The 20,459-nt window shown below is 39.3% G+C and overlaps 1 protein-coding gene across 3 annotated transcripts in view; it reads right to left on the bottom strand.

Moving 5' to 3' along the window:
- Positions 1-20,459, bottom strand: part of clmpb (CXADR like membrane protein b) — a 101,405-nt gene that overhangs the window by 8,446 nt on the left and 72,500 nt on the right. For all 3 annotated transcript variants that reach the window (XM_047391716.1, XM_047391717.1, XM_047391715.1), the window contains 2 exons: positions 9,580-9,784; positions 975-1,142 (listed from right to left, as the gene is read on the bottom strand). In XM_047391716.1, coding sequence (XP_047247672.1) covers positions 975-1,142; positions 9,580-9,784 — 373 coding nt within the window. The remainder of the gene's footprint in view (positions 1-974; positions 1,143-9,579; positions 9,785-20,459) is intronic.

Genomic DNA, 20,459 nt, shown 5'->3' with positions numbered 1-20,459 from the left:
AGGACCTGAGGAAAGAAGCAGGAGTACATCTGACTGGGTGACTGAGCCCCATGGCCCTATGGGATATTTAGTTATCTCCACCACTGACAACCAAGCGGTATTAGCTTTCACTAGACCCATAAATAATGGCTGCTGAAGCTGTGTTATTGTCCCGTGAAAAGTAATTATACCGAACAGGTGGCGCTTGGTTGTTGTCATTAACTGAAAGGTTTTTGTCTGGACATGTGCCACCAAATACAAAACTCAGAGAAAGAGGCAAATACTCAGTTTTTCTTCATCTGCTGTTTGGTTTTTTGATTGCGATTTAGAAAATAACCGCAAACCCTTTCAATGTATTGGATTAGATTTTTTTCCACTTCAGCCTCACTCGCAGAAAATGCTCACTCCACCTTCACACTCGCAACTACGATTCACTTGAGTCGGCTTGACATTTGAAATTCATTAGATCCCAGTTTTTAGCATGAATCCTCGTAATAATACAAATAATCCCAACAGAACCACAAATCACAATGTTGTGTTGTTTGATTTCATGGAAAAGAATAAATAGCACTCATTTTATGGCTTTAGGCTTTTTTCTTGTATGTGGAGAGAGAATCAGAGTAGTCTAAACATATTAACTCAATGCAGTATCAGTGGATGAAACAAACAAAATAAACGTGTCCCCTTGAGCCAAGTGTTGTAACTTTTAATTATTCTTGTGAAGCTACAAAAGGATCAGCAGCGGGTGATTGAAGTTCACTTCGGCAGATTTAGGTTCCAGTGTTTACAGATGTATGAAAGTAAAGATGGGAGAAGGTGGAGTTACAGAGGTGACTTCAGCAGAACCCACTCCTGGACTAAAAAAATGTCACTAACATAAAAATGAATTATCATAGCATTCTGGACAAAGAGACTGAATAGTGAATCAGAACACCATCTCATTGTAGTGCTGTCTTTCTTTTTTTAAAGTTTTTGTAAAGCATTATTTTTCTTACCTATCAGCGCCAGGTTTGGCAGCTTGCCCAGACTCTTCCCTTTGTCGAGCACTCGCTCCCACTTGTAGCTAATGGGGTCTGAACCATCGCTGGATTTACAGCTCAGCTTGACATCCCTGCCCTCCAAGAGTTTTCCATCCATCCAGCACCTTGGCTTGGAGGGCTTCACTGTAGGAAAACAAAATATGTGCCCCAGAGAAAATAAAATTGATAAAAAATAGCAGATACAGTTTTAAAAAACTGCACACTTCCAGGTATAATAATGTTTTTATTCAGAATCAGTGAATAACAAGCGGTCAGGTAATCAGTTGAAATCGGTTAACACAAAAATGATCTTTAGGATACTTATTGCAATGTGTGGCTGTTGGTTGTTGTGTAGCCAATGGTCCATGGAAGTGAAATTTAACCTGCTTTAAATGTTTTTTCTCCTGGTCAGTCTTTATAGTCTTGTAGGACCACCAATGTAGCCAAAGCAAACATCGTATTGGTGTGATTTCCACCAGAGATCTCAAATACGAGCATATGACCTTGTCGGTTATGTTCGAGGTTTATCTGAACACCAGTCAGAACTTGTTTAAGTTCCATTTAAATGAATAATCTTATTTTGCTCATTTAGAAATCCAGATCACTTTAAAATAATTGAAGATTGGCTATACATCTAAACTTTAACGATAAACTGTGTTAAACCTTAAACATGAATGCTGTGTTATTCACTGAAAGTTATTTTCTGGTTAAAAAGTATCCCCTTTTAATATTTATAAAGCAAACTATTTGTGTCAGTGTTTTTGTTTTTTCAGTCTTCAAGTTTGTTTTGTTTATTCTGTTTTAGTTCATTATTAGTTAGTAGATAGCAACTTAATAATAATAAACCACATTTTTTATTGTGTCGGGAACTAGGTTTTATCCATCCATCCATCTATCCATCATCCATCCATCCATTTTTTATATTTTATTTTTAAATTTCATCAATTATAAATTCCATAAAAATCTCTAAATCCTGAGAAAGAAACAGAGATGTCCTTGTCCTTTTTAATGTAATACAGATCACCTGGTTGGAAAAGTTATAAGACTAATTCAATTCTGAATTTTAATATTATCAAATGTAGTATAACTGTGCTACATTACAGCAGAATAAGATACTGAGACTAATTGTGTGTTTAAACAATGTAGGGTAGTTTTACCGGAAAAAAAATTAACAATAAAACTTGAGAAAAAAGTTTAAATCCACTCAAAAGATGTCCAGTAGTAACAGTATTCTCTGTATGTGAAAAGGTAAGATGAATTATTATTTAAGTAGATATTCTTACAAAATAGTTTTAATGTATGAATCCTGATTTCAGTTTAAAGACAGTCCAGCAAGAATTTCTATAAGGAACGGATCACAGAGAAGAGAAGAAGATAGGCAATAGAAAACCTTAATTTAATTACGTGCTAAACCATGAATAGCAATGCAGATAGATTGTAGGCAGTAGAAATCATATCTTGGGGCCTTGCTGTGTGGAGTTCACCTGCTCTTCAGACATTTTTGTTCTGGTGCCTTGAGGCAACTATAGCTTTTTTTTTTTTTATGTGCCACACATTTCAGGCATACCATGTGGAAAAGCTGGCTACTTACATGTCCCAGGGTAGTTTTGCTCTAGAAAAAGGATATCTCGAGAGACAATCCTAATTGACTTATTTAATCAAGACTGCATCTAGCATTACAGTAGATAGGCCACACTGCTGAAATAGGAACCTGTGTTTGTTTAACCTTCAACCATTTGTCACCTGAAGGTGCAAAATTGTTAGAATGGTAAGAAGGACAAAAAACTTGCAACACTCAGCATTCATGAGCAGCAAAAGGCCGACAGACACAGCTCCAGAAGCAATGAAGAAATTGCTGGAGCCCACAGTTTTCTCCATCTGTTTAAGGCATAGAGTTGGGGAGCACTGCCCTTACCAGAGGTGTTACCGGGAACTACGAGTCATCTAGTTGACAGAAGGATTGTACACTTTTCCCACTCTTCCAAGAAAGAAATACTAGAAAAGTATGATTAGTCTATGTGTGGAAACTTAAGGACAGCATCATAAGCATGTCTAAAGTTGTTCTAGTTTTTTTTTATGAAGGATTGTTGTAAAGTTAGTGATTTGATGCAATCAGATGGGTTTCCTCAGATAGAGAACATTGTCACAGTAAACTCAACTTGACTTCAGTGTTTCTATCTAGGATCAAATTGGAATCAATGTAATCCGCTTTGAATCTGTTTATGTGATTGGATTGATTTAAATATGCATTTCTGTATATAAACTGAATTTGTTTGTTTTGTGAAGTGTCTTGAAATGACATCAGGGCTATTTTAATAAACTGAATAGGTTTATATCAATATGTTAGCTCATTTTGATGTTGTAGGAACAATTTTTCTTTTTTTGTTTTAAACAAAAGCATCTAAATTGTGTTATGTGTTTTAAATTTTCATTCTAATACAGTGAAAATGTCATTTTTCCTCAGGTTTATCATACTATGAGAATCTCATATCAGTCCACTCCTAATTTCTAATGAATGAGTGGACAAGTTGAACACAAGGAGGGATTAACAAGCATTAACTATCTCATTACAAAAGAAGTTTCAGATTCTACCAAATAGGTTGTTTTTTTTTAAGTAGCAGGACTATCTTACTTTTCTCTTTTAAATTAAAGAACAAGTTACACCGTTTTATTATTATTTTTTGTACAAATACTGTGATACCATAAGACCGTGATATTTTCACTTTGCTGTGAAAATCCAGTCCGGCTAATGCCGTTTGTTGTCTGTCCCTGTAATGGATTGATCACCTGTCCAAAATAGATCCTAGCTCTTTTTCTAGGAAAGCCCCTTTGTGCTGCAGACCAGGACCAAGTACTTGTATTTGAAATACCAGGGTGCAACAAAATGTAGTTAACCTTGATTCTTTTTCACACAAGGAACACATTTCAGTCAGAAGAGAGTTGTTCTCAGCCTAAACAAGGCATGTTTTAAGTATGGCCTGGTCACCAATTGAGGAAAATATCTGATTATTGAGTTTATGACAGGCAGGTCACCGGTCATGGACGAACAAGCTTGAAATCAATTGATTCTACTCACCATCTTTCTCGGCGCATCTCTAAATATGCGATAAAAGGCCCATTTCTTCTTATAACTTTCCATTTACAGAAAAGCAGATATGTGTTCATTTTTATAGGTCAAAAAATAGCTAACAGAAAATACCTGCTTGTTAATTAGTCCCACATCTATAGTCAGAGTAATAATTACTAACAAATGGAACTCTAACAAATAAGGCTGGATGAGGACCCAAATTTATCTTGCTGTCATGCATGGTGATCAGGATGGGAAGAAAAGAAAAATGTGACATCTTAGGTTTACCAAGCTATCTTGACAACCATTTATTTTTTAAAATGTTTTTCTACATATATTTAACAAGGGTGCAAGTTATTATGGAGAGTGCTGTATGTGGCTTGATATGGCAGATAATTTCGAAATATTTTGAGTTCACCATAGACTGTAGTTTAATTTACTATATGTTTAAATTTAAGTCTTTTTCTAGTCGGTCGACCATTTTCAGCTTGTTGCCTGCAAACCGGTGAAAATGAAAAAAGGGTTTTCCACAGGGAATGGACAAACAGGGCCCCAGACCAGGCCACGAATGGGTGTAATAATATTTACTCCACAGGTCAATGGTTTTGGTCATAGTCTGCCACAGCTGGAGGCACAGAGCAGCATAGCTGCAGCCTGCTGATGTCCGTACAGCTGCTTTGCTTAGATTCTTGATGAGAGGAGCTGCTTCGCTATAAAAAGAAAATGGAGCACAGTTGTCTCCCTCTCTAGTGACATATTTTTAGATGATTGGTGGACTAAATTTATGTATCTGTTTTGTGTTTTTGTGCAACTGTCAAATTAGCCATGTAGAGTTGTGGGTGGTTGCTTTTTTAGCTGCTTGTGAGCAAAGTTGGTGAATAACTAATTCTGACATGGTAACATATTCGGGAGTCAGAAGCAGAATGTCACACTTGGTAAGCAATATAATGAGAGCTGCTGATTGAGGAGCACTGGGCATCTGTCAGCTCTGTCATGGTGAGTTGGGCTGAACTGCAGCAGAAGTCCTTAAAAAAGTTTCACTCCTAAAAGTTTAACTCCTAAAGCCCAAAATCTGCACATAAAAATTCAAACACTCAATCGAGCAAACAGTAAACACCTTGGCATGAGGGACCAAGCTTGCACATAATGCTATATGCACTGGCAAGCAAACAAATGCAACCACTGGCATTTACTGTCTCATGTCAAGCCAGCGACAAGTTCAGCCGCCAAGTTATTATCTTAACGTGGGGGTGTGGGAGGAGAATCTCAAGACGCTCCTCCCCTCTCAGAAGCGAAAGTGTCACCGCAGAGCTGAAGGCAATTTGTAAAAATGAGGCTCTAAGTCACCAGAATGTCTTTATGGAAGTGAGAGGAGAGTGAGAGAGAGAGAGGATTAACAGACTGCTCCATTAGAAAACCAATAACTGGTGGTTGAACTAATCTCCCATGATGTTTTATTAAATCGCCTGCTTTTCTGACATTGAGAACAATCACATTCATCCCGCCAGACTTTGTGTCAGGATCTTGTGGCAGAGTTTCTCCTCTTTTGCTGCATGTTCTTGAACACAGTGGAGCTATATCTGTTGTCAAGGCATGAGACGTGTGGTAGTAGTACTCATTATGGATTACTTTTTTTTAAATGTATTTATAATGGACCAATTTAATTACACAATGTCCAACAAACTGAGATAAGCCATGTTACAGTGCTGTGAAAATGCATTTGCCCCCATACTGTTTTCTGCAGTTTTTGCATTTGTGTCACACTTAAAAGCTTCAGATTATGAATTTTTAATATTAGACACAAATTAATAATATTAGTATTTAAAAGATAATTCAATTTATTAAGAACAAAAAAAGATACAATATAAAAAAAACTGGTTTATACTAAAAAAGTAGGTTCCATTGCTATCTTCCTATTGTTAAATTATGAATTACCTGTGATTAACCAATTTTTTGGAAGCTGAATTTGAATTCTTTTTACGCGATCTTTTCACATAAGATTAACAGTGTGGCTATAGCATCTGCTTCAATGTTTCAAGCACCAGAAATGCATTGTTTCACCATATTAGTGATGTTTTAGTGATGATTACTTGGCTTCTACCAGAACAGTTTATCATTGATGCTCACACAATGAATGACTACAGTTCCCTTTCACATCACTTCCGGGTGACTTTGGACTTGTACATTTTTTAAATTTTTACAAAAAAATATGCCTATTTTGTTTTTTCACATCTTTAATCCTAATATAATGTCAATTACTGCCCAATGTCTTCAACATTAAGATGCTTCATTTAAATTTCTGCATTTGTGGCAAAAGCGTGTCACAGGCACTTTAAGCTCAGGTGAACTTTGGTTATGGAGCAAGACAAAGCATATCAGCAAGTCCACCTCTGGATGCCCCCCAAAAAAAAAGCATTTCGAAAGGATTTAGGCCTTGTCCACACATAACAGGGTTTTTAAAAACACAAATATCTCCCCTAGATTGTTTTTAAAAATAATATTGTACACACGTTAGGTTTTTCAGCAAGGTTTCCATCCGCACCAACCCGCAGAAATACGCCACTGAGCATTGTTTTAAAACCTCTAGACGCATAGGGGGCAGTGTACTGCAAAAATGAAACCTATACCAGCCAATCAGAATCCTTCAAAACAATCATGACTTCCTGTTAGGCACATGTTTGTGTGGACAGTAGTGTGTGTTGCAGCAGCAGGTCTTGTAAAACACAACAAACCAAAATTCAACCTGGAAAAACTCACATAATGGAGAAACAACTAGAAGACGGTTAAAGAGTTTATTAATGAAAGATTATTTATTTGGCACTTGGACCCCCGAGGAAGATGTGAACGCTGAGGATGAAATGAGTTTGAATAAATGTCTTATGATTATGTGATTATGATTAGGTACGTCTTCCCCCCTGGGATCCGATCCTGGTGGTGGTGTAGGCCTTGGTATGGAAGGAGTTGGGAGCCTATGGTGGAGAAGGGGTGGTGGAGGGTTGAAGCTCAGCAGAAGAGCGGTGTCTTCCATGCAGATGGTCTTTAAAAGTGATGCCCTGGGAGATGATTGGCCGAGGAGGAGTGCGGACCTGCAGTTGATTGAAGCAGCCAGTGAGGAGTGATTGGACGAGACGGGGTGGTGAGTCTTCCATGTTGAATTTTCGTTTAAACTCCATGTGTCTGAACCTATGTAATCAGCACCTCCCTGACAGCATTAATTTTTACTCCACTGTACGGCCGAGTCTATAAACAATGGTCGTACATTTGATGTCAGCGCATCTACAAGGGTTGGACAAACCTGGTTTTAGACCACAATAATTTATTAGTATGGTGTAGGGCCTCCTTTTGCGGCCAATACAGCGTCAATACATCTTGGGAATGACATATACAAGTCCTGCACAGTGGTCAGAGGGATTTTAAGCCATTCTTCTTGCAGGATAGTGGCCAGGTCACTACTTGATACTGGTGGAGGAAAACATTTCCTGACTCGCTCCTCCAAAACATCCCAAAGTGGCTCAATAATATTTAGATCTGGTGACTGTGCAGGCCATGGGAGATGTTCAACTTCACTTTCATGTTCATCAAACCAATCTTTCACCAGTCTTGCTGTGTGTATTGGTGCATTGTCATCCTGATACACGGCACCGCCTTCAGGATACAATGTTTGAACCATTGGATGCACATGGTCCTCAAGAATGGTTCGGTAGTCCTTGGCAGTGATGCGCCCATCTAGCACAAGTATTGGGCCAAGGGAATGCCATGATATGGCAGCCCAAACCATCACTGATCCACCCCCATGCTTCACTCTGGACATGCAACAGTCTGGGTGGTACGCTTCTTTGGGGCTTCTCCACACCGTAACTCTCCCGGATGTGGGGAAAACAGTAAAGGTGGACTCATCAGAGAACAATACATGTTTCACATTGTCCACAGCCCAAGATTTGCGCTCCTTGCACCATTGAAACCGACATTTGGCATTGGCATGAGTGACCAAAGGTTTGGCTATAGCAGCCCGGCCGTGTATATTGACAGTTCTGGTGGAAACAGGAGAGTTGAGGTGCACATTTAATTCTGCCGTGATTTGGGCAGCCATGGTTTTATGTTTTTTGGATACAATTCGGGTTAGCAACCGAACATCCCTTTCAGACAGCTTCCTCTTGCATCCACAGTTAATCCTGTTGGATGTGGTTTGTCCTTCTTGGTGGTATGCTGACATTACCCTGGATACCGTGGCTCTTGATACATCACAAAGACTTGCTGTCTTGGTCACAGATGCGCCAGCAAGACGTGCACCAACAATTTGTCCTCTTTTGAACTCTGGTATGTCACCCATAATGTTGTGTGCATTTCAATATTTTGAGCAAAACTGTGCTCTTAGCCTACTAATTGAACCTTCACACTCTGCTCTTACTGGTGCAATGTGCAATCAATGAAGACTGGCTACCAGGCTGATCCAATTTAGCCATGATACCTCCCACACAGAGGGACAGGTGTTTCAGTTTCATTGTCCAACTCCCGTATATGTGTCGCAGACAATGATGCCCCGTAACAATAAATGTCCGTTTGATCATGGACAGACGCAGGCTCAAAAACTGAGATTTTTAAAATCTCCACTTTGGCTGTAGTTTTCATAGTTATTTGTTTTTAATTATGTAAAACAGAGTTTATGTGTGGATGAAAGGCCAAACCACATAAAAAGTTATTCGTTTTTCCAGATATCAGCCTACGTGTGGACAAGGCCTACATCAAAGTACAGATTTGAATCCAATTGAAATGATGTGGCGTGGCGTTAAACAGGTGGTTCATGCTCAAAAACCCTACAATGACGACAAATTTAAAAAACGTCCAGCAAAGAAGAGTGTGCCAAAAATCCACCACAATAAATTACTCCAGTTATTGCAGTTGTTGCTACTAAGAATGGCATAAGCAGTTAGATTTATGGGACAACTACTTTTATCCATAGGTACAGGTTGGTTTGCATAACTTTTTTTTCTGTAATAACTAAAATCATAATTTGAAAACTGTATTCTCTGTTCCCTTAGAGTATTTTTGTGAAAAAGAGTATGAGAAAGAAGAAATCTTTCAGGGGACACATACTTTTTCAGAGTGCTGTATGATTTATCTAACAAGGGATATTAAGTATCTTTGAATTTACCAGCATATCTTGTCTGTGTTACTCAGTTACTGAATTCATCCTCCCAAGCCCACTTCTCTGTCCTTCCATGTTTTTCCGTCTCACCTCATCAAGAAACCAATCCAAATGGACCCAAACAGCATAGGCAAAATCAAATCACACCGTCTGCATCAAATTGAATCATTAGATCAGTCAGCATGATGGAGGAAATGTGCCAGGCTAATGATCTTATGATAAGGCCAAAATGTGTATGTGTGTGATATTCTTTCAGTGCAAATGAGTTCCCTCATAACCTAATGGCATGTCTGTGGATCTGCATGTGCATTCTTCTGTATCTCTACCTGAGTTTATTTGTTTGCATGAGAATATGTCTGAAAACACACCCAGAACAATGAGGTTGACCTGACTCCAGTGGTACTTTCCCCCAGTCTTGACTTTACAGTAGTACTCCCCAGAGTCGGTCAGCAGAAGGTCACTGATCAGCAGAGAGGCGTCACCACCCAGGTACTCCCCGGCAAAGGACAGGCGGCTGGCGTCACTCCCAGTGGCCTCGTTGGTGTAGACCTGTCCTCCGAAGAAGGTAATGATCTGAAAGTGGAAAATAATATTTACTTTAACACTGTAAAATCTGTCTCATGTGTCTGAGAGACAAACGTCTAATGTTTTATACAAAGACTCAAATCATATCTGCCCTGCCGCTTCCAAACCTGTCCTTTTCCTGTTATAAAAAGCAAAAACAAAATAGCCCAAGCTCCCTCTTGAACCCAGTATTTGCAGTTGAAATGCTTGTTATTTTATCATTGCAAACATTACTTCAAATCCTGTCACTTAGCCCATTTGCCTAACTAGATCTGTCTCAAGAGGAACACCCTCAATCTATTTAACTGGTAGGCAGCCAGAAACATTAAAAATTGCATAACTCCAAAGATGCTGCATGCATGACTGGTACATAAGCATAGCAACGCATCGCTGTCTGAGCACAGTGTTGAAGAAATCACAATCCCGGTACTTACAATATGAGTAACAATGTTAACAGTTACTTTATAATTAACCCCTGCGACAGAATATTTTATAGATGAAGGCTTTTGTTGAGATGCCACAGCTCATTCAGCTGATTATCTGTGAGGCCTGCTATCTCCTTATGGTTTTTGTACAAGCGAAGCTGTCAAAGTGACCATACCAAAGGACAGAAAAATCTGTTTGGTTGCTGATAAAAGATTAAACCACCCACTGTGGCACAGATGAGATGTTGGAGCAGAGTAACAAGCCACACAGAAGCACAGCATAATGTAACACTATATTTTCAGATGGCAAAACATTTAACTTGGCTTACAAAGAAATTACATTTTTAGTCACATTTTATTATTCAGTTGTAAAAAACAAAAAACAAAAAAAAAGGAATCACATCAGTTTGTCCCCTGTGTGAGGCAACGCAAAGATCTAGATTATCCAGAGAAAAGTTTTTTATTTTTTTATTTAGAGCAGAACTTTAGTGATTTTTTATGCAGCTCAGTGACACAATTGATTTAAAACTGTCAGTTTAGAGTCTTACATTCTTTCATGATAAAATGCTATTAAGTAGAACAATATTGATTAAAGTACAAATTAATGTCTGTAAAAGTAGCAGTACAACATCGGTGTAGTACTACTAATCAGTTAGTACTAATCAATGTGAGCATAACTCTTAGAAGCATAGTTTCTACAAACATTGAATAACATCTATAAATCATAATAAATGTGAATGGAGGATGACATGAGTTTAGACTCTTGCAGATCAATACTCTGTAGTGGAAACTTCTATTAGTTCATTGTGAAAGGTCAGGCCCTGCAAATTGTTGTGCATGTGGTGGGGTGGTCCTTGCTTAGCCCATCTCAAAGTAAAGGTTTAGGTTATTTATAACAAAGGTTTGTAGGTGTCTTTTTTCAGAAAAGATAATCGTGTCAGTGTGAAAATTCATTGTTTTAGAAGAAAATCTCGAATCTGGACCTGTTGATGGGTTAAACCAATTCTATCAAAGAAACAGTTGAGCTTTTAAACTTTTTCTTTATTTTATTCTGACTTGAGTTCTGAATTTTTTCCCACTTTATTGTTTTTGAGGCATTTTGAAGGTAAAGAGCAGGGATGCTATCCTACTTCAACTATTGTAAACAAATGAAAGCCAAACATTGGTAGCATGGCCTGGTTTATTCTCATTGCTCCCTACATTTTGTGCATATTCTCGTACTCGTACTCATCGTCTTCCTTTATCTGGGACCGGGTCGCGGGGGCAGCAGACTCAGCAGAGACGCCCAGACATCCCTCTCCCCAGACATCACCTATAGCTCCTCCGGTGGGAGCCCAAGGAGTTTCCAGACCAGCCGAGAGACATATTCCCTCCAGCGTGTCCTGGGCCGTCCCGTGGGCCTTCTCCCGGTGGGACGTGCCTGGAACACCTCCCGAGGAAGGCGTCCAGGAGGCATCCGCTATAGATGCCCGGGCCACCTCAACTGGCTCCTCTCGATGTGGAGGAGCAGCGGCTCTACTCCGAGTCCCTCCCGGATGGCCGAGCTCCTCACCCTATCTCTAAGGGAGTGCCCAACAACCCTACGGAGGAAGCTCATTTCAGCCGCTTGTATCCGGGATCTTGTTCTTTCGGTCATGACCCAATGTTCATGGCCATAGGTGAGGGTAGGAACGTAGACCGACCGGTAAATCGAGAGCTTCGCTTTTCGGCTCAGCTCTCTCTTCACCACAACGGACCGGCACAGTGCCCCCATTACTGCGGCAGCCGCACCGATACAACTGTCGATCTCCCGCTCCGTCTTTCCCCGACTCGTGAACAAGATCCCGAGATACTTAAAATCCTCTACTTGAGGCAGGAAGTCCCCTCCAACCTGAAGAGGACAACATATTCTGTAACAACAAGTTCAGGTTTCAGAAAGCAGGTAAACAGGTTTCAGTTCATGTAATTTGTTATGCAAGATTTTTACATTTTTCATAATGAATTGGATGCAAAATTATGATAAATGGTAAATGGCCTGTCTTTGTATAGTGGTTTACCGTAAAAAAAAAAAAAACAGCCACAGCTGTCCTGAGGCAGACTGACAGAAGTGAGGCTGACATACACAGGTGCCACTGAGCCCTCTGACCACCATCAGCAGACAAGGAGGGTGAAGTGTCTTGCCCAAGAACACAATGACTGAGAAAGACAGAGGGGGGATTTTAACCGGCAACCCACCGTTTACAGGACAAACCTCTACCACTGTCGCCCCATAAGCATCGTGTTTATAAGTACTTTTTGTAGCCCACTAAGGTCCCAGCTACACTGCAATAATGTGAACATGAATTACTTTAAAATTCTAATGAAGAAGTTCTTAAGCATAGCTAAAGCATTGTCCAAAGCATCCTGTCCAAACTCGAAGTCAGAAGGTGGCAGTGATGCACCATAAAATTTATTTACCATCTGCAATGAAACACCGAAATAAGAAAAAAAAGATTCTATGATTTTCTTTGCACTTTTGCATGTCCTTCTCCTTTAAGGTGGACTACTTTCATTTATATTATTTGATATTTATAACAGCGAACGGTGAGGGCCACAGCAAGGTCTGAGGTTTCTACTTCCTGAGGTCATCCTTCATGGATTTAAAGATGTATTGAGGATTACTCCTGCTGAGCTGCAAAACATGTGCTTTTTATTGTTATCATTAAAATATGTGATGTTCTGCTTGAGAGAGCTCTATAATGTGGCAATATCTATTCTACTCTTAAAATTGTCAGATCCTAGAGTGTTTAACAAATTGTCCTTTCTCTTGTCCTTGGGTCATGCCTGACTTCCAAGGCTGCAGCATGCAAGGCCTTTGTTTACCTTTAGGTATTTTCCATCTTTCCTTGTTTTTCAATGTTATATTAAATGCTAAAAAAAAACAATCAATAAAGCTGTATTTCATCTGGTATTGCTGATTTCTCACCACACCAATGTTCAATGAAAGAGTCTCTAGTTGAGAAGTGTTTCCAGTGCCACTGGTGGTATAAAGTCCGAAGGGGTCCCTTTATGAACCTGTTAAATAATTTCTAATAAAATAAACGTTTCCGAATCAGCTTTTTTGGCGATCTTGTGCATACAAACAAGAAATTTGACTTCGGTTTCACATGCTGATAGCATACAGATGATAAATATAAATATGTAAACCTTAGAGGTGCAAAAAAAATAAAAAAAATAAATATGCACCCTTAATATTTTTTAAGACAGGTTAGACTAGTGCAAAATGCTTATTTGTTTCACATTAGAGTGACTACTGACTACTACAAATAGCGCTCCTTGTCGCTGACCTGAAAGTAAAAGTCTTAACGAATTTTGTCAAGAATGTGTAGGGTCAGCAGAGATATTAGTAGCCTATTTCCTGAGCCTAGACTGGAACAAGTCTGGAGGGAAGGTCTTCCTTTAATATCTGCACTGCAGACATTATTGTCTGTCTATTGCAGCCTGGCCCTGTCCTGTTTTGCGGCTGAGCCAAACCACACAGTGATGGATGTGCCGACAGCCTGGACAATGGCCGTGTAGAAGATAACCGCCAGCTGATGTGGCAGGTTGTACTACCGAGGAAGTACAGTCTCTGCTGGGCCTTCTTCCGGACAGTCTCTATGCACGAGGGCCATCTCAGGTCCTGACAAATGGTGGTTCCTATAGGAACCAGAAGTGATCCACAGTAGACACAGTGCTGTTAAGGATGGTTGTGGGAATGAGTATTGGGGGTGCTCTCCGGGTGTCTACTGTCATCTCCACAGTTGTAGGCTGTTAGTTTGTATTTTTTTATTTTATCTATCTACTTTCTCTGACTTTCATCATCTTACATGTGTCTGGTCTTGTTCTGCTGTACTGCTTAAGTTTAATTTCCTTGGTCTGTTCCCAGGTTTGGTTTAGCTTTCACCACACCTGATCTGAGTTACCCATGAACAGTTAAATGCATATAAATAGGGTTTCTTGGGGCTCTTGGTAACAAATAAACCTTTCGTTTTGCCAATATTTGATCCTGTTTTAGACTAGCTCTGGCCTGTATATGAAACTTGTTTGTTGCCTCTCAGCCTGGTTTTATTTCCTTTCTCACACCACCTTATGATACTGTGCACCTTTTCCCTCTAAACACTGCATGTAAATTATTGCAGCCAAAAACATGTAAATGCAAGGACATAAGACCTTTTATTCAAATTATTTTCCCATGGAGGGCACATTTGTGAAAAGGTAGCTTTTACAGTCAATGGGATTTAAAGTGCTTTTCAAGTGATTTTTCTCAGTTTTCCAGCCCTAAACTCAATCTCCAGTTGTTAACTGACACTTTTTCTATATTTGGCAAACTGAAGAACCAGAAACCAGCAACTTTTATAGTTCTTTATAGTTCTAGGCAACTGCTTTGAGACTTTGGAAAAAAGTCTGAGAGATTTCAGCAGATAAAAGCAGGGCTGAGTATATTACAACAAAGCTGCCCTGTTTTATTCCTTTTAAGCTTTCAGCTTCTGTCTGTTTTAGAAAGAGCTTGTTTTAGAAATATTTGGAGATTTCAGATATGGAAAGGGGGAAAGGGTCTATATTCTCTAATGAATTCACATATAGACCAATGACTGAGACTGTTTTCACCATCAGTCGTGCTAGCTGTACTAATTGTGCTAATCCCTAATATAAAATGCTAAAGACAGTTTAGAATATCAGCTCTGTAATCATTTTCTTTTTGTTTTTATACCAAAGCTCTGAGTTACTGCATGACCTTTTTCACACAAATGAAAAAGAAAAAAAAAAAACATTTTGATAGCTGTTAATTACAGCAAATCAGAATTGGTTAAAACTGTTGTCGGCAGGGTAGAGCTTTACAAAATTTTGCACAAAATTCTTATTATAAAATCTCAAGTTTATTGCTTATTTATTGCAGGCAAACCTTCTTAACATCATCATACCTAACCTTAGGCTAGATAAATAATTCAGTGATTTAAACATCTTAAACTGAAGCAAAATGAAACAATTGATGTATAGTTTGACTGTAGGCATGTTCATTTTCAACTTTTTCTATGTATTTTCTCAGTTTGGTGTGCATGTGTTCCTCTCCCGCTCTATCCACATGCACAAACACAAACAAATGCAGCTGTCATGGTGGCCTATTACTCAGGGCAAGTGAGAGCCTGCAGATGGGGGCCAACTAAATGCCGGTGCCACAGCACATCAGTGCCAAAAAAACGGGGGCACCTGCTGGGACCACAGGTGACCACTAGCCACTTACACATGTATATACCCAGATCTTCACACACAGTAGCTTCTAAGGGCAGTGATTATAAATATACAGACATACATAATGGTGCAAACTTGAACTGCCTTGGAATCATACAAAACATAAGATCTTTGCCTATGGGCACTTTTTTGCTGTTTTTATGAACTGTGGACATTTCTCATACATATGTGAGTGCAGACTGCACCATATGACTATGTGTATTTATGCCTCTGGTTATGTCTGGGTATATACTGCAGACACTCTTATGAGACCGAGATACTGAAAGTGCCCATGAGTGTAAGGGATTGGGGGGAAATTTTACGAAATGACCACAGGCTGTTGGTACAGTTTCCAATTAAAATGAAGTGGTTTGTTTATTCAGCATGAACTGAAATACTCGTTGAGACATCACCCCCCGTCCTCTTCAGGTTTAATTAAAATGAATGTGGAATAAACAAATGTCGTGCATTCATGCATTAATCTTGGAATGCCAATTATGCCTCCCAAAGAATGATAATGAGACTCCATAATGATAATTTTTTTCACATTTTTGTTTAATTTATTAATAATTTCATTCCACGTGTCAGTGGCTGTGGATGAGATTACATAACTAAAATCTAAAAACAGGCGCCAGCTTATTTGAACATGGAGCACAACTAGGGAATCTCCATGTACCCACTGAGGACTAATCTCTGGGACTTCAGCTCTAGTTTACATCAGGCTAAAATTCAAAACTCCCCTATTCAGTGGGGATCAGTAAGACCAGATGAGATCAAGGAGTCCCCTCCCTTGTTTACGTTAATAATTTCCTTTGCTTGTTTCTTACCTTAAAATAATTAATTACACACATAATTCAGGGTGCTGTCAAATGACGAATGCGTGTGTTGTCTACTTTTTACTACAGCCATATTTTTGTTATGATCTCGAGGTATTTGAGTTTTGAGCTCCTTTCATGTCTTATTTTTCATAATATTTCTGTTCTTTATATTCTCTAGTGTTGCCATTTTAGTTTATTCTTATGTATACAGGTCCTTCTCAAAATATTAGCATATTGTGATAAAGTTCATTATTTTCCATAATGTCATGATGAAAATTTAACATTCATATATTTTAGAATCATTGCACATTAACTGAAATATTTCAGGTCTTTTATTGTCTTAATATGGATGATTTTGGCATACAGCTCATGAAAACCCAAAATTCCTATCTCACAAAATTAGCATATTTCATCCGACCAATAAAAGAAAAGTGTTTTTAATACAAAAAACGTCAACCTTCAAATAATCATGTACAGTTATGGACTCAATACTTGGTCGGGAATCCTTTGGCAGAAATGACTGCTTCAATGCGGCGTGGCATGGAGGCAATCAGCCTGTGGCACTGCTGAGGTCTTATGGAGGCCCAGGATGCTTCGATAGCGGCCTTTAGCTCATCCAGAGTGTTGGGTCTTGAGTCTCTCAACGTTCTCTTCACAATATCCCACATATTCTCTATGGGGGTCAGGTCAGGAGAGTTGGCAGGCCAATTGAGCACAGTGATACCATGGTCAGTAAACCATTTACCAGTGGTTTTGGCACTGTGAGCAGGTGCCAGGTTGTGCTGAAAAATGAAATCTTCATCTCCATAAAGCTTTTCAGCAGATGGAAGCATGAAGTGCTCCAAAATCTCGTGATAGCTAGCTGCATTGACCCTGCCCTTGATAAAACACAGTGGACCAACACCAGCAGCTGACACGGCACCCCAGACCATCACTGACTGTGGGTACTTGACACTGGACTTCTGGCATTTTGGCATTTCCTTCTCCCCAGTCTTCCTCCAGACTCTGGCACCTTGATTTCCGAATGACATGCAGAATTTGCTTTCATCTGAAAAAAGTACTTTGGACCACTGAGCAACAGTCCAGTGCTGCTTCTCTGTAGCCCAAGTCAGGCGCTTCTGCCGCTGTTTCTGGTTCAAAAGTGGCTTGACCTGGGGAATGCGGCACCTGTAGCCCATTTCCTGCACACGCCTGTGCACGGTGGCTCTGGATGTTTCTACTCCAGACTCAGTCCACTGCTTCCGCAGGTCCCCCAAGGTCTGGAATCGGCCCTTCTCCACAATCTTCCTCATGGTCCGGTCACCTCTTCTTGTTGTGCAGCGTTTTCTGCCACACTTTTTACTTCCCACAGACTTCCCACTGAGGTGCCTTGATACAGCACTCTGGGAACAGCCTATTCGTTCAGAAATTTATTTCTGTGTCTTACCCTCTTGCTTGAGGGTGTCAATAGTGGCCTTCTGGACAGCATTCTGGTCGGCAGTCTTACCCATGATTGGGGTTTTGAGTGATGAACCAGGCTGGGAGTTTTAAAGGCCTCAGGAATCTTTTGCAGGTGTTTAGAGTTAACTCGTTGATTCAGATGATTAGGTTCATAGCTCGTTTAGAGACCCTTTTAATGATATGCTAATTTTGTGAGATAGGAATTTTGGGTTTTCATGAGTTGTATGCCAAAATCATCCGTATTAAGACAATAAAAGACCTGAAATATTTCAGTTAGTGTGCAATGAATCTAAAATATATGAATGTTAAATTTTCATCATGACATTATGAAAAATAATGAACTTTATCACAATATGCTAATTTTTTGAGAAGGACCTGTACTTATTTCGTTTTTCATTCTTGTGTTCTTTGTACATTTAGATTTTCTCTGTTAGATTTCCAGCCATTTTCCAGTGTTCCCCCGCCGTTTTTAGCAGTTCCACTGCCGTTCTGAAAGTTTCCTCTGAGGGCTCCAGTCATCAGAGCTACACCATGGATTCCAGTCTCCCAAGCACCTTCATGGGTCTCCACCTCTCAAGCTCCTTCGTGGGTCCCAATTACCTGAGTTGTTTTATGGGTGTCCATCTTCCGAGCTATTTCCTGGGTCCCAGTCCCTCAAATTGTTTTGTGAGTCCCAGGTTCACGAGCTCCATCCTGGACTTTTCATGCCTCCCAGCTGGCTACCAGACTAGTTCTCCGTGGGTCATCTCATTCCCCGAGCCAACCTTTTAACAAGATTTTTCGTGGGTTATCCCAGTTACCTGGTTGACCTCCAGACAAGGTTCTTTGTGGGTTCTCCCAGTTCCCTGGTTGACCCAGAGACAAGATTCTCCATGGGCTCTCCCAGTTCCCTAGTTGACCCTCAGACCTCCTTCGCCATCGTAGGCCTCCTTCGCCGTTGCCCCCCAGATCTTCGTGCCATCACGGAATGACCTCTGGTTCATCCTCCAGAACTCTGTGCCTTCTCAGGATGACCACCCAGTCACCCTCCTAAACTGTGGTTTTTGTTTTTTGTTTCTTGTCTTGGATTTCTGAGGCCACCTCCACCAAACCTCTTTGGGTTGTTTTTTTGTTGTTTTATTTATCTCTTTTCTGCTTCTCAGTGTCATTCATTCTCCCTCTCCATCAGCTCCCTGCCTATCATTAAATGTTTTTATTATTACTGAGACGAAGATAACGAATTTTCAACATGTTATATTTTAATAAAAGCTAATAAAAAATTGATAGGTCTTTTACACTGCAATGCCTGTTTCATTTCCTATCTGAACCAAACTTCTCGGGTGAACAATAACAATTTTAAATCTAAATCTGCCTATTTTGGGCTTAACTGTATGTTTGTAGATAAGCTTTGTGACAACCAACACAGTCGAATATTTAACATTGAGCAATTTCATAGAAACGTGTCTCCACCTCTGATTTCCCAAGTCATCAACACATGTGCTTGTTCAATCAGTAAATAGGAGCTAAATGTTGACAAAATGCCAATTCCTTCCAAATACTGCCTGCAGGCTTGGTCTCATAATCAAATTTTTGGATGTTTGATTTTAATTAATGGTGCCTTCGGTGTTATCATCACTTTAAATATTCATAATTAAAATGTAAAACTTGTTTTATTCATTTTTCTATGCGAGCTCCTTTTTTCTGCTCCACAGTTTTTCCATTCTGATAGTTTTACATCTAAGAAAATATTCCAGCTCTTCATTTCTTCAGACATTAGTGTGAGTTTATGCTTTCTTAAACTTTCACTTTAGTTAAAAACTGACAAACTGCCTGGAATGATTTCCAGAAAGACTAAAAGCTAACAGACTGTGGTGAATTCAAGGCAATCTTAAAAGACCGTAATTGTTTTTGAGTCGGTACCTTGATCTTGCGCTCCCAGATTTGTTCAGACGTGTTTCACCGTGTATGAATGCATTTTGTTTTATTGTAACTCTGCTGCAGTCTTGCCAGATCCCTCTTGGAAAATACATTTCTAATCTTAATGATGCTTTACCTGGTTAAATAGAGGTCATATATAGATGCCATAAAAATTGTAATAAAAACATCTGACATGTTGGAAGAAACAATAGTGACATCTTTTGATTTTAAAGATAATGGAGTTTCAGACTGAATAAAACATAAAATCATACAAACTTAGCACTATTATAAAGTCAAACTGAAGAAAGCCAAAGAAAATATACTAAAAACAGGAACTTGAGTGAATTACCATTTAACAAGCTAATCATGATCAAAATTACAGTTGAAGGAGATTGATCATGAGTAAAGTGTAATTTTTTAAGTTCTGATGGTATATAATACAGTAAATATATTTTATGCATGATATTAATTTTGTTGAATCAACCTGCATTTTCCCAGCAATTGAAGCTAAGTCCCACAATTCCTATGGAATTTTTCCAAAATTTCTCATCTTAGCTTTCTATGAAAATGTTGTGGAAACTTTCTGCCAATTTGCAGTCCTAACCCCTGCAGGACTCTGCTTGTTCTTATTTTTCTTATTTGGAGCTGTAAAAATCTCTGTGGTGACTCCTACTGGTAAGGAAACCAATGCAGTTCCAAAATAAACAGTTTTTAAGACCAGCGCAGCTTCATTGAACCCGATTTTGGGAAACACCAATTATTCCTGAAAGAAACACCTTTTTGTATGGTATGTTTTCCAAATACACTGATAAGCAGTGCACAATTCAATTTTATAGACACCAATCTAATTTGCTAAAATAATTCATTTTTGATTAC

This window comes from Girardinichthys multiradiatus, chromosome 18, assembly GCF_021462225.1.
Source record: "Girardinichthys multiradiatus isolate DD_20200921_A chromosome 18, DD_fGirMul_XY1, whole genome shotgun sequence".
Classification (NCBI taxonomy): Eukaryota; Metazoa; Chordata; class Actinopteri; order Cyprinodontiformes; family Goodeidae; genus Girardinichthys; species Girardinichthys multiradiatus.
This window is presented reverse-complemented; position numbering and strand designations above follow the sequence as displayed.